This window comes from Cyprinodon variegatus, unplaced genomic scaffold (assembly GCF_000732505.1).
Source record: "Cyprinodon variegatus isolate N-32 unplaced genomic scaffold, C_variegatus-1.0 Scaffold283, whole genome shotgun sequence".
Classification (NCBI taxonomy): domain Eukaryota; kingdom Metazoa; phylum Chordata; class Actinopteri; order Cyprinodontiformes; family Cyprinodontidae; genus Cyprinodon; species Cyprinodon variegatus.
In genome coordinates, this window is record NW_015150736.1 from 835,245 (window position 1) to 849,237 (window position 13,993).

The 13,993-nt window shown below is 40.5% G+C and overlaps 2 protein-coding genes across 5 annotated transcripts in view; both read right to left on the reverse strand.

Annotated features, from left to right (window-relative positions):
• Positions 1–3,485, reverse strand: part of LOC107090155 (N-acetyllactosaminide beta-1,3-N-acetylglucosaminyltransferase 2-like) — an 8,094-nt gene extending 4,609 nt beyond the window's left edge. The window contains exons 1-2 of the mRNA XM_015383382.1: positions 3,471–3,485; positions 2,360–2,559 (exon numbers count right to left, since the gene is read on the reverse strand). Of these exons, the coding sequence (XP_015238868.1) occupies positions 2,360–2,559; positions 3,471–3,485 (215 nt within the window). The remainder of the gene's footprint in view (positions 1–2,359; positions 2,560–3,470) is intronic.
• Positions 3,486–5,532: 2,047 nt separating this feature from the next.
• LOC107090144 (pro-neuregulin-2, membrane-bound isoform-like) overlaps positions 5,533–13,993 on the reverse strand; it is a 119,624-nt gene continuing 111,163 nt past the window's right edge. For 3 of the 4 annotated variants that reach the window (XM_015383363.1, XM_015383366.1, XM_015383364.1), the window contains 2 exons: positions 10,235–10,418; positions 5,533–7,999 (listed from right to left, as the gene is read on the reverse strand). In XM_015383363.1, the coding sequence (XP_015238849.1) occupies positions 7,523–7,999; positions 10,235–10,418 (661 nt within the window). In that variant the 3' untranslated portion in view covers positions 5,533–7,522. The remainder of the gene's footprint in view (positions 8,000–10,234; positions 10,419–13,993) is intronic. The other variant, XM_015383367.1, reaches the window with a different exon arrangement.

Here is a 13,993-nt window from a genome sequence, read left to right on the forward strand (position 1 = left end):
ATAGACGGATCGGTGCGGCTGCTGCAATAATGCGGACGCTGCACCGGTCTGTCGTGGTGAAGAGAGAGCTGAGCGAAATGGCAAAGCTCTCAATTTACCTGTCGGTCTATGTTCCTACCCTCACCTATGGTCATAATATCGAGATCCCGGATACAAGCGGCTGAAATGAGCTTCCTCCGCAGGGTGGCTGGGCTCTCCCTTAGAGATAGGGTGAGGAGCTTGGTCATTTGGGAGAGGCTCAGTGTAGAGCCGGTTCTCCTCCACATCGAGAGGAGTCAGTTGAGGTGGCTCGGATATCTTCTTCGGATGCCCCTTGGACGCCTCCCTCGGGAGGTCTTCCAGGCACGTCCCACCGGGAGGAGGCCCAGGGGATGACCCAGGACACGCTGGAGAGACTATGTCTCTCGGCTGGCCTGGGAGTGCCTAGGGCTTCCCCCTGCAGAGCTGCAGGAGGTGTCTGTGGAGAGGGAAGTCTGGGAGTCTCTGCTTAGTCTGCTGCCCCCGCGACCCGGTTCCGGATAAAGCGGGAGCCGACGAGTACGAGTACGAATTTTTAGCCTAAAAATGCCCTGATCAAAAAAACAAACAACAAATGACTTTGAATAACTGATAACTGTGTCTGAACCGTTCCTGAAAAATGTGAAATTGTTCCCATTGTTTGGAATGTGGTTTATAAACAGGTCTGATCTATAAAGGCCCAACTTCACATTACAGGACTTAAACCATATGCAGCTAACATCTTAGTACCAGGTACAATAAAAAACACCCTGCGGGATGAGATAGGCTCCAATAAACCTACGGCTTCCACAGTGTCGCCTTTTAATTAATTTGTGAAGCTGGCTGATTTAGGTTCAGGAATAATCTTATTGGACCTTCTGAAGTAAGACATTACATTTTGGAGGCCAATCTGGAGCCTGGAGTGGAGTTTGAAACAGGAACTGTGAAAACAGCAAACGATTAGGGTGATGGCAAAGAGACCTTCCAACCCAAAACTTGTAGCCCATCATCAGAGATATTTCAGAGATAATGAAAATATAAATGAAAAGACAAAAAAGAAATTCACTAATGAAAATGAAAAAAAAAAGTACTTTTTGCTGTATTCACAAGAGTATTCCTAACTTTGTTATCAAGTTGTCAAAATATATATATATATTTTAAAAGATAAGCCTTGTGAATTGTCTTAATATATATTTTTTAATTTCTGTACCATTATCAGAAACAAACTTATTGGCTGAAAGAAAACACCTTTAATGAGGCATTAATACTTTTTAGATTAAATTTACATCTAATTCCTCTTGAATGGCTGAACATTTTATGCTTTTTCTGGCTTTGAAGCTGTTCTTAAAATGTTTAATTCTAAGAAATATACAGAGAAACCACAGTAGATAACCAAATAAACCAGTAAATAATGAAATAAACCACCATTCAGTTCGTCATAATTCAGATTTAACTTAAGGTAGCGCTGCCCTCTAGTCTTGAAAGGTAAAACTGCAACCCTATTTTGACATTTTGCATGACATTTCCCTTCTTTTTTTATTTTGCAAAGATGACAGGACTTTTTCAAATATGTAGGAATAAAGTTTTATTTTCCATATGAAGGGGTGGTTTTGGATTTTCTTCTTTTACAAGTAGTATGTTTTTAATAAAACTTGCAAAAAATTTCCAAGCATATTCCAAGAATGATGGACATGAAGAGAAAGGGGATTTATTGCTGGATGTTTAAAATAATGACACTTTTTTTTTACTCATTTATCATTAATATTTCTTTTTTTTTTACTGAGTGGAAAAACAATTTGCTTGCTGCTTTTTCCATGCACCCAACTACCAGTACCACTAGGACATGCAGGGGGTTTGAGAGGCAGGGGGGAGAAAAGGGGAGCTGGAGTTGGAGGAGGAGGGAGAAGAGAGGGAGTTGGCAGGTAAAAAAGACAAACTGCTTGACAAACAAACATTGAAGGGTAATGTGTCTGAGTGTGTGTGTGTATGTGGGTATCAAAGTTTGAGTGTGTGCCAGTGTGTGCATGAGTGACATTTACGTGTGTATGTATTAGGTGGGAGGGGAGCGTGGGGTGAGGAGAAACAGGGTGGGGTTTGTTAAACAATTCGACTAGCTCTAGAAGCACACTATCCTCATTTGCAGATTTTCCACATTGTAAATCCCAGATTGATTACAGTGACAGTATGAAGGAACTAGGCAGAACTTTGGGGAAAGTGTCCAAATAATACATCTCAACTGGGATTCGGAGGGATTTGTCACCTTTTTTTAAGATACTCTCTATATCTCTGATCCATGCATTGTCTATGGAAGAAAAAAACGACATCAAAACAAACTTAAATAGGGAAAAGAGTTCTGTCTGACACAGTGACATTTTCCTCGGAGTCTCCAGGGGTCTCAGGTGGAAGAGTTCTGATCAGCCTAATGTGAGTGTGCTGCTCGTTGTACTCCAGATGAGGGTTTAAATTTCTCGTCTGGTTGCCTCGGAAGGTCCTAAGAGGGTGAGAGGAAGACATGAAGGCGACGTGGCAGATGGAGAAACACAGAGACGGACCAGTCAGTCCCTATGAGGAAGCAAAAGAAGCTCAGGCGATTCTAAGTGTCTCTGCTGAGGACGCAATAACCTGGATTATAACACAACGCCACCGAAAATGTGCCCTGTGGCTTCCTAATCCATGACCGAGCTGTGCCGTCACGAGTGCAACCAAACATGGGGAAGTTTTTAAAAGATCCAAGTCATTCGGGGGTCATTGACAGTAGCTTTCATTCAAACAGTGAAACTCAGGTGGATTCATCAGAGAGAGAGAGCTGCAGTGCAAACATTCCTCTCTGTCTTTTAACTGCTGCTTCAGTTTCCCAGAAAGTTTTAATTTGACAAAAGACCAATGAGAATGGTGTTCAATTCATTAATCTGAAAAACACCTGCTGCACTATAAATGTGTTTAGTGCTGAACCTGGACTTAATTTTTTGGTGAACTGCTACATAAGGATGGAGACTGGAGAGGCATGAATGTGATCATCGGCTGGCTCTGCTGAGGAGTAATAAAAGCCCAGATAGCTTTCGTTAAAACTTTTAGTTCTCTGGCTTCTCTCGTCTTTCTCTTTGATAATGCTCCACATGTTCTATATGGGGTTCAGATTATGTGGGTTTTAAGTCTGGTCAAATACAACCACAATGCCTTACAGCAGCTGTTGCTACTGTAGAAGTATTGGCAGATCCAAGTCCTGCGGAAAAAGGAATGAAAATGGTAGACAGTCCATTCTGACTGGGCTTAATAAAACACAATGGACATCAGCGGGTCACCATCTTTGACTCAAGAGTTGATAATACCTACTTTACCAACACCAACCGATAAAGTGGTGCTTTAAATCATCACTGACTCTGGAAAATTTACACGACTTCAGGCAGATATGGGTCTGAAACATTGGCTCAATCCCAATACCTCAAAATGCAGTTCCTACCTCCGGTTCCTACCTCCTGTCCCTTCATCTTTCACAGAGCCAACAGTAAGAACCCTTACTGGAGTAGAAAAGGACTGCCATGCTGAATCCAGCCAGCTTTGAGCCTTACGGACGTCATTAGGAGACAGACATGAATGATGAAGGTGTGTACATTGTCATGTGTCACACAGAGTACTTGTGAAGAAATAATGGACTTTTGTGAGTTTTGTGGTGAGGGAGTTCAGGAGGTCCCTATGCTACAAATTGGTGCTAGGAAGCATTCCTGCTTCCTGGTCCTAGCTCCTTCCTAACCTCCAGCACTATTTGTAGTGCACTAATTATGGTGACTGCAAACTCACTTCTGCCATGGCTTTAATGCCTTTACTGTTTAAAGGTATTCAGATTGCCTCATTGATTTCCAAGTGAAAATTAACTTTCTTCTGAAATGAGAACTTTGGACCACATAATGACAGTCCAGCTCTTTTTCTTCTGCCCAGGTATGAGTCCTGGGTTCAGATGTGGGCTAACAGAAGGACTTCAAACCCTATTGCCCATGTCTTGAATAAGTGTGGTGCCTCTTGTAGCATTATGTCCAGCATTCATTCTTGAGTCGTCTAAATATCATTTCTGCGTTTCTCTTTAGCCATATTTTTTCTTCTCCGTCAGGGAAGTGCAGAGACAGGAGTTTCACCTGCAACCAAAGGGTTGTCGTTCAAGCTCCAGCCCCGGCTTCCAGTGTCAATGCCTTGGTTAAGGCACTTCACCCGCGTTGCCAACTGATGGTGGACAGCAGGCCCGGAGGCGGCTGAGTACGGCAGCCTCCCTTTTGTCAGCAAGCCCCACCTTAGCAGTTGCTACAATTCGATCACCAGTTAAGTCAGGCTACGGTGAATTTCTTTGGCCTTTGATTACATGATGAATTTTTAGGTGGTTGGCACTATTATAATGACATAAAATCCACTTGGTCATTTCTACTTTCAGTCGGGTTTTTGAAGATCAACACCTTAACCTTAGATTCTTGTCTCTCTGCAGGTATACTTGTGTACCACTATAAAGGTGCATTCACACCAAATGCCGATGCGACAAGTGGACCAAATTATTTATATGCTATCTGTATGAAAAGGCTATTTCAAGAGTGAATGAACAGTCTGTAATGTGAGGCATGCATTTAGAGCGATGGGGACGCCGCAAATTGGGGAATTTGAGGTAGGTGAAGTAGACGCAGCGATAGAGTGAAGTGGATAGAGCAAAGCAGAATCTCTGGTGTTCCAAAAATGTGACTTTTCTCTCTATTCATGTTTACCAGACAGCAACTGGATATGTTTGTTATGTAGGGTGATAGAGGACAGTGGAATCAAAGTGGTTGATCCATCACCTTGCTGTGGCACATCAACTCCAGACACTAGGAACAAATGGCTAACCCCTGGAAGTGATCATCCAGCCACATCGCCCAGAGCAGGTGGTAGTAGTGGCAGAACTGGGAGCAGAACCTAGGGATGTCAGCACAGGTACTGTTCTTTGGCTTTAGAAATCACAGGATAACAGGTAATGATACTGGGTCCACTGGCGGCCTGTCCGGGTGGTACCCCGCCTCTCGCCCGTTAACAGCTGGAGATAGGCACCAGCACCCCCCGTGACCCCACTTGGGATAAGCGTGTTTGAAAATGGATGGATGGATGGATGGATACTGGGTCCGTACTGCTAGAAGCGATCATCCAACCCCAGTTCTGGATCTGGTGGACCCAACGCCATTGTTGGGTAAAATTGAGGTCCACCCGTTTCAATTAAACAGACAAGAGGATTCAAGATTCTATCCAATTCTCCTATTTGATGAAACGGTGGAGAGATTTTGGCAATTTTTCACCACTATGTGCCAGAGTTGGGGATCTGGAGTCAACAAGTCATCTCTATGTCATGTATTTGTTCTGCCAAGCCACTGAACCAAGTGAGTCCAATCGGGTTTAACCTGTGCAGATTGGACTCACCTGGTTCAGTGGCCTGGCAGAACAAATACATGACATAGAGATGACTTGATGACTCCAGATCCCCCATCTTTGCTATGTACAAAGTGAACAAAAGTACGCAAACAAATGGAAAATGTTTCATTGTTTGCATTTGGTGTGAACGGAAACTACACAAATGTCACAGTAATGACGTTCGAGAAGCTTTGTACTGAAAGCCTACAACATTCTTATAACTTAACCAGTGTCAACATACAGAACAATAAATCCTAGATGGCTGTTTGATCTCAAAATATGAAAAAGAAAAAGCAAAGGAGATGCTCTAACAAAACAGAACGGATTCCACACCCTTGATCCCAGAGAAACTATTCTGGGCAGAAATGAATAAACCAATCAAAATAACTTCTTCAAAGGAAGGTAATGTCTCAGATTTTTCACCATTTCTCCTGTTTAAACAAACCTAACAGAATTTCCAACCTGCTTGCGAACACACAGAGCGATAGGAAGCAACAACAACCCACAGCAGGGTTTGAACTAAACGTGTTTTTAGTTTGGTCTTCTGTCATATTGAAATTTTCCAGATAAATCAAAAGTAGTGCTTCAACCATCAACACTGAATAAATAAATACTTGATTAAGGGTGATTTTTAAATGAGTTTCACTTTTTGAATCGAATTTGCAAAGGAAACATTGATTTTATTCAATTTTAAAGGTTAAACTCCAAGGAGTACCCAGAGGAGCGGTCTCTTCTTAAGGAGGGGTTGGCATCAGGTAGAACTTCTAGCAAGGCCCAAAGGTCATTTCCAACTTTATTCCAAGTTATCGAACAACACACATCTACAAACATGCTCTCCTACTAACATACAACTTTTTAAACCTAAGAAGAAAGTCAAGTGGTTTCCAATTCTAATTGAATCTTCAGCTTCTAGCCATTAGTTTTGTATTTTCTTCTTTTATTTTTTTTAAACAAAACAAGTGAGTGCGGTGGGAGAGATATGGGTCTGGCCCTGTGGACTGATCTGAGACTGCGATGACGGGCTCGGTCTGCTGCGAGTCATTCGGCTGTGATGCGATGGGGAAGTCCTGAGACACAGTGCGGCTCTAAGCTGCTGGCATAGGAAACGGGCGGGGCCAGGCAGTCCACGGGAGGCCAGAGTCAGGCTGGATAACAACTGGACTGGTCGAGTTCAGTTTGGGTCGGAGGCTCCCTGACCGGCGGCTGTTCGCGGAGGGAGGTGTTTACAGTGCAGTGGAGCTTCTGGCGGCGTGGCAACCGGCAGACGCGTCAGTGGATGTACCGTGCGGCCACCTAACCAGGCTTCATGAAATCTCAAACACACACACACACACATACGTACGAATGTAATGACAGCACCGTGAACACCTATGACAAACATCGCCATCCCTCCACAACACCTGAACGCCCTTCTATCCACAGAAACTACAAGAAAGTGACTGACAGGCAGCAGACAAGGACGTGAATGACAGATGCGTGTTCATCAGAGGAATCTAACCTACACACCCGGCTGTACCATCGCATGGGTCGAACTCATGTAAACAGACACCTTTTACACAGAAGGAATCAATATTGCATGATGACATAATCAGATCACAGTTCAAAAAGAGGAAGATCCCAAATCAGAGCAAATAAAAAATAAAAATCAAAAGAACAAACCAAACCAAGCAATAGGAAGGAAGAGGGTTGGTCTCTATAAAAATGAGGAGTCTTTATAAGAAAAGCTACAAAAACTCAACGGGACCTCCGACTTCAGCATACAGCAAAAGGCACCACAATATTATTCTATTTATCTAACTTGTGAAAAAATTGGCACGTAATTCTCCTTTTTTCATCTCTCATAATGCTGTAAATCAAAAAACTTTACATATAAATATCCCCCCGTTATAAAAAAAGTCTTTGCTGTTAGCTAGTAGACAATTTTTGCTGAAATGAAAATAAATATTTCATTTGTTTAGAATATCTGTCTGTTATACAAAATAAAAATATTTCTCCTAGGTGCAGGTCTCTAGTCCACTGGTTCTGTGAGGGACGAGAGGAAGTGTGTGAGGTGGCGGGGCGTGGCAGGGCGGGACAGGGGGTGTATGGGAGGGCGTCAGGAGGTCCGGTCTTAAAGGGGCATGTTGTCGGCCTTGGAGCGCTGTGACTGGGAGCCGCGGCTCTGCCCGTTGCTGCGCGTCCCTGGCCGACTCAGCCCGCGGTGAGTCCGTGTGTCTGCGCCGGACGAGGAGCGGTAACCCGAGCTTGATAGCGGCAGGTCCATGTTCATGTTCTGCATACTTAGGAAAGGCGTGCTCTCCCCGTGAGCGTCCTCGTCCTCGTCCTCTTCCTCCTCATCCTCTGATTGGCTGAAGCTCTGAGAGCTGTAGTCCCGAAAGCCCGCCGAACGCTGGGACGTGTGTCCGTTGAGGCGGTTGCGTCGGGGGCGGCGCCGGCTCCTGATCGGTTCACGCGAGGAGGCGTACTCTTGTGTCGTCTCATATGCTTCATCGTCAGGGAGGTGGTAGGGACTGGACGGTAGGCTTCCTGTGCTCTCTGTCAGGTAGGGTCGCCGAGGTCGTCGGGGCTGCCTGTATAAACTTCCATCCTGAAACAAAACAACAACAAACTCTTTTAAATATCTAAAACTCACCATGGGAAAAAAATCACTAGCATTTGCAAAAAATTCTTAATACTTAGTATTAATGTTGCACCAATAACGATACCACTATCGGACGGGGCCCCGATCCAGCACTAAAATGGTGGTATCGGTATCGGCGAGTACCAACAAATAGGGCACTGATACCATTTTGAGAGCCAAAAGTTTATTCAACTATTGTCACCCATTCCAGGTAGGCAATAAAAAGTTCTACTGGATTCACTTTGTTTTACTCTTTTCCTGCTTCACAAAGGTAGGCAGCAGCTTGACAAAGCCATGATGGCAATTATTTTACATCCAAGTAGTATGCAGATCTTCATATACACACACATCAATTTCAAACAGATGGTGTCGGTATCGGCCAATACTGCACAGCCAGGTATCGGGTATTGGTATCGGGGCCAAAAATGGCATCGGTGCCAAACTGCTTAGATTTTTAATCGACCTTGCAGCCACTGAAGGCTGCTGTTTAGAGGCAAATGTTTCACAACGTTCTAATTAAAATCAATAAAATAAATGATTTATCATTTTAAAAACACTATTAATAAAACTAGAATCCAAACTGCATCTTTATTGTCCTTTTCAAGACTAATCCATTTTTAAATGAACAAAAATTGTTGGGTTGAACATCTTAAAATGTATTTTGGGCACTTTTCAAATCTTTGAATATGAATGCTAAACATTAGTTCATCGATCATATATTAATTTCAAAATAAGCAGCTTTAGAGATGATCAATAAGATGCAGATTGGATCACATGTTTTTAATTTTTTGTATCAGTCAAAAAAAAGAAGCTTTGCAAATGACTTTTAATGTAAAAATGTCTTAATAATTTGTATTAAGTAACAGGATCTGCAGTTTTAGAGAAAAAAAATGAAAATGCACTTTGGATGATCAATTATTTATTTTATCAATGAATAAATAAAAATGCAGCTATGATTTTAAAATGAAAAAGCCTTTCAGTTCACAAATCTTTATTTTCAAATCTGACATTAAAATTTTAATTTTGATTGCATTTTGCTTGGAGATCTTCTAAAAATTTGATGTAAAATGTTATTTGTAATTTCAATTCATTTACAAATGAAAGAGCCTTGGAGAAGAAAATAAAAAGGCAGTTTGCAGGATTCATTTTTTTGTTTTGTTTTATTTATAAGTAAAGGAAAAAAATCAGCTTTATTATATATATATATATTTTTATATATTATATATAAAAAGGTATTTACATTCGTCAATCTTAATTAGAAAATTGGGGATTTTATTTTAACGTATCAATATATACATATGGGGCTATATAAGTGAATGAAAACTATGGAGTGTTTTTTACTCCATTATTGTTAAAAGCAAAGAACATGTGTTTTAAATGTAAATTAAAAAAAGTACAATCCAGAAATGACACCTTTCAATCAAATATAAGTTTTACGAATAACTTATATTTATAACTTTCTCTCTATTACTTTAAATCATTTAGTTTTTTTCTTTTCAAAAAGGTTCACTTTTTGACATTTTATCTTTTTTTTTTTGTATTTTTTTAGGTCTTTTAATTTTGTTAAATAATTTCTTCAGATTTACATTTTGCAGATTGAGTTTTCTGAATTTCATTCTTTTTTTAAATAGCATTTCACAGATTACATTCTCTTCACCTTTGAGGGCAAACTTTTCTCTGCAGAAAGACGCAAAGAAGCATTTCTATTGGTCTGCTGGACGTTAGCAACAACTTTAGTGCTGCACCTTGAGGAGTTATTTAAAAGAAATAAAAAAAAATAAAGGATTATAAAATATTGGAATATTTAAAAAACAGCAAGAAATTTCAGAAATGTTGATTAAGAAGTTTTTCAAACCTAGATACCACTTTTTTTGTTCTATTTTTAAAATGCGTATTTTGCTTACAACAATAATGGATAAAAATTCCCAATAAACCAAAAATTTTAAATTTCGAAATTTTCTTCCACTTCCGAATTATAAACTCCTTGAATCAAATATAGCCGTGATAAAACACTTGGAGGTTTGTGGTGGCACGTAAAAAAATGTGAAAGCGTTCAAGTGGTATGAATACTTTTGCTTAGCACTGTAGAAAATCTGGAAAACAGAAAGGTGTGGATTAAAGGCCGAGTGGCAAAGTTCAGTAACTCTTTGACTACATTATCGATCTCTGGAGCTTTTTCTTGCACCACGTCTGCCTACGTACTTCGGGGCATCTTAGCAATGGTTGGTCATCGTCTCTGTGGTAAGCCGCAGCAGCAGGGGGAAGGGAGAGGGCGTGGCTTGTGTTGGGTGAGGTGATCTGGAAGGTGGGTACCTGGGGTGGCAGAGGGGGGTAGTGAAACTCCACAGGAGACAGCCGTGCCGGCGTGGTCAGCGCTGACACGTATCTTGATGGAAAAAGACAAAAAGCAAACAGAACAGTACCTGAAGCACCATGTAAACATAAGAAACTGCAAGGATGAGAAGAGCAGATAATATGATATTGAAATAACGTCAAGATCCCATAGTTTTATCTCACGATCTGCTGTGTGTATGAAGTACAGATCTGAAATGCAGACATTTACAAGGTCTGCATTGAATACGTTTCATCCTTTAGCGTCTTTATAAGGACGCTAAAGGATGCTAAAAGATAAAACTGCTATCTGGTTCAACGTTTTTAAGGTTATGTATAAATAATTAGCTTTTAGGCTGTTGTCTGTTTCTATTACAAAAGTTTGAGAGAAAAAAAACAACAGAAACCTAAATTAGCTGTGTTAAATAAAAAAAATAGATTAGCGATCCTTTTTAATATAATCAAGAGTAGGGTCAGCAATTTAAAATAACCTGGCCACCTCTGGACTGGAACCTACAGAGTAAAACACAGGAAGGCTAATGATAAGTGAGGCTGTGAGTATTTCCTGCGATCAACTTTGATTAACTCAATTTATTCAGCTGTATATTTATTTCCATTTACAGGCTAGGACAAAATTCAAAGGGAGATATTTTGTACTGTAGAGGGAACGATAGACATTTATTTTTTTTCTGATCCCTTCTACCTGGTCACATATAGCTTTAGGCATTATGGGATGGGTTGAGGTGTAGCTATGCAGCTGAGTAACTGTAGATGGCAGTCTTTAAAGGGTTATATCATGCAACATCAACTTTTTTTTAAAGCTTTGAGCAGGCTCTCCCTGTCCTGGGAAAATGACCAGCCAAGAAGCATCTACCTTGACCACGCCGTGCCTACTCTGTAACACCACACCCACTTTCTCCAATCAGTGAGTTTTATAAGGCAGAGCGCGATCATTTTGGTTCAAAGTTGAAATGAAGTGGAGCTTTTAGCAGCTTATCTGCAAAGTGACAGCAATTGTTCAGTTTTTAGCTAATGTCCAAGTCAGTCTTCATATAGAAGAGCCTACTGCTAGAAGTGGCATTATACCATATGCTGCAGATTCTCTAGGGGGGTGTCATGATAGGACAACACCCACAAGAAGATGGAAAATTAGCACAAAAGGATATATTTCATTAAAAATATACGCTGAATTGCTAAAAGCATTAGTTTGTCATACATAAAACCAAAAATGACATTAGAAGAATTAAAAAAGCATGATATAGAACATTTAAACCCTAATTTAGAAGCTGAAGGACAACTGAATGTAGTAATAAAATAAGTGTAGGAGGGGTGCCAGACATTCAGTATTTTAATTTAACTACAGGGCCAACTTAGGTTCAATATGTCTTAATTCTGTAAATGCTGCCTCACTAAACACGAGCTGTTGGTATCAAGGTGACATCACAACAGACACCACTCCTACTTTTCAGAGGATTTAGAACCAGCATCTGATTCCCTGATCAACGCAAAACCCCCCAGTAAGCCGTTTGGTAGAAATGAGTGCAGCCAATTTGTTTTCAATTTTTGTGTGAAAGGGTTGCATTACTGTACATCTGCTGTGCCCATTACTTGAATGGTGTCAAACTGATGTTTCCTTTAAATTTGGAGGATTTCCACCTCTTACAGGGACCTTTACAGTAAAAGAGAGAATGTTTTGGCTGCTATAGCGTTCTTTCTGTGTCATAAGATCATGGCATGCTGAGATGAAAGCTTTAGTTACTAGTCATAAAACCGTAATATATTTAAATACAGACTTTAAGGGGCAGGAAAACAAAATATTTTTATGATAGTTTTTCCATTTAAAATAACCTACTGACTAAATATAAAATGCTAAGAACAGATTTAACAACAAGTCATATCAAAACAGAAAGAAAAAGGCCAACTGCAGAAAGAAAGGGCTTCTAACTTTCACTTTTATTGCTTAGTCCACCTACAAAGATAATGTAAGATGGAAAAACACAGCTAGTAGTAACCATATATACTTGCTGCATTCAGTGTTACTGGCAGTAGTTGGTTAGTAACTGGTGCCCCCTAGTGACCAGTTTCCACCCTGTCTTTTCATCAGCTTTATAGAAAAGTTCTGTTTTAATAAGGTCACTTTTCTTATATGTCCTGCAGATACTGACAACTATCTGGAATTTCAGATCCTCTTTCTTCTTAGAAACCTCTTTGCAAACTATAGCTTTAACTGTCCCCATGCATCTCAGTAATCCAGTGAGATAAAGATTGAGTAATTCATCTGGATGGGTTATTCTTTGTTTGTCCAATAAACCTCTTCAGTCTGAAGAGGTTTCTTGGAGAAGCCTGAGGAGTAACAGGTAAACTCAACCTTGTAAGAAGTGCCTTTACATAGTTAATGGTGACTATCAAAACTAGCTGTTCACATGCAAACAACGAGCAACAGCTAATCAGTTTGACTCATGGTCCTTGTTTGCATTTGAGCAACCAGTTTAAATTGTTACAATCACCAGTTAGGGGAAGTTAATGCTGATGGTAACGGGTAATTATAGTCTTTGTTCTTTGGTCAAAATACATGAATTTGACATTATAATTATCCGCTAAAGGTCTAAATGTGGGAAACCTGGCATTTTACCTGGTGTAATAACATTCTCACAGTGTATTTAATGTTTTCAACAGTACAAGGTTATAATCTGTTGAATGGTGGGATCAACAGGTAAGGTCTATTTAGAGATACATGCAGCAAAATGATTCCCATGTGGGATATTTCTTGCCACATGGAGCACCAGAGTACATAGAAGAAACATTAATACAAAAAAACAATACGTGTAAGTCTATTAAAATGGGCGTTAAAGGGATTGTGGAAGATTTTCGTGAATTTTTTTTAAAAGACCGCCCTCTCTACTTAAAAAAATTATGCATGCGAGAGCATGCATGGGCCCATTTCTCTTTGTGCAGGACCTGTTCAAAAGAGGCTGTTCTCAAACCTCCGCCCTAACCCCTAAATCCCTCAATCAATATATAGAGCAAACTTTATAGCGAACTGTTAACTTACCGTTCGAGCAGATGATCACTGCTTTTTGCTCACTGTTGGTAACGCAACTCCTCTACTGCATGGTGCCTGCGCCATCTTTCGTATTATCCGAGAGAGGGTCGCTGTGACAGCAAATCCCAGAATGTTTTGTGAAGAGAGCTCTCCGGGCAAAGCATTCTGGGATGTATCTGCCTCTTCTGAGGCCTTTCTTTTCTTCTCAAAAACTTCATAGACACTTTTTCTCTTACAACCCTTCGCCATTTTCAAAGAACCGCGGTGAGAAAGGTGAGCTTCAATGACTGGCTGAAACCGTAGCTCCCTACAGATATACGCTTGAAAGTGCACATGCACAGAAATAAATAAAGCTAATAGGACAAACACAAAGGATGGCCTTACGTAAACATATCATCAGGACAAATGACAATTAGGAGGACCACCAATGATCCACCCGGAAATAAAAGATAGTCCTCTATGCCTTTAAAGGAATAGTACACCCAAAACATGATTAGCCTTCATTTTCTACTCACCCCCATGCTGAACAACACTCTGGAGTACTTTCTTGATATCTCAAATGCATCTGGAGATCTGGGAGGCTTCTT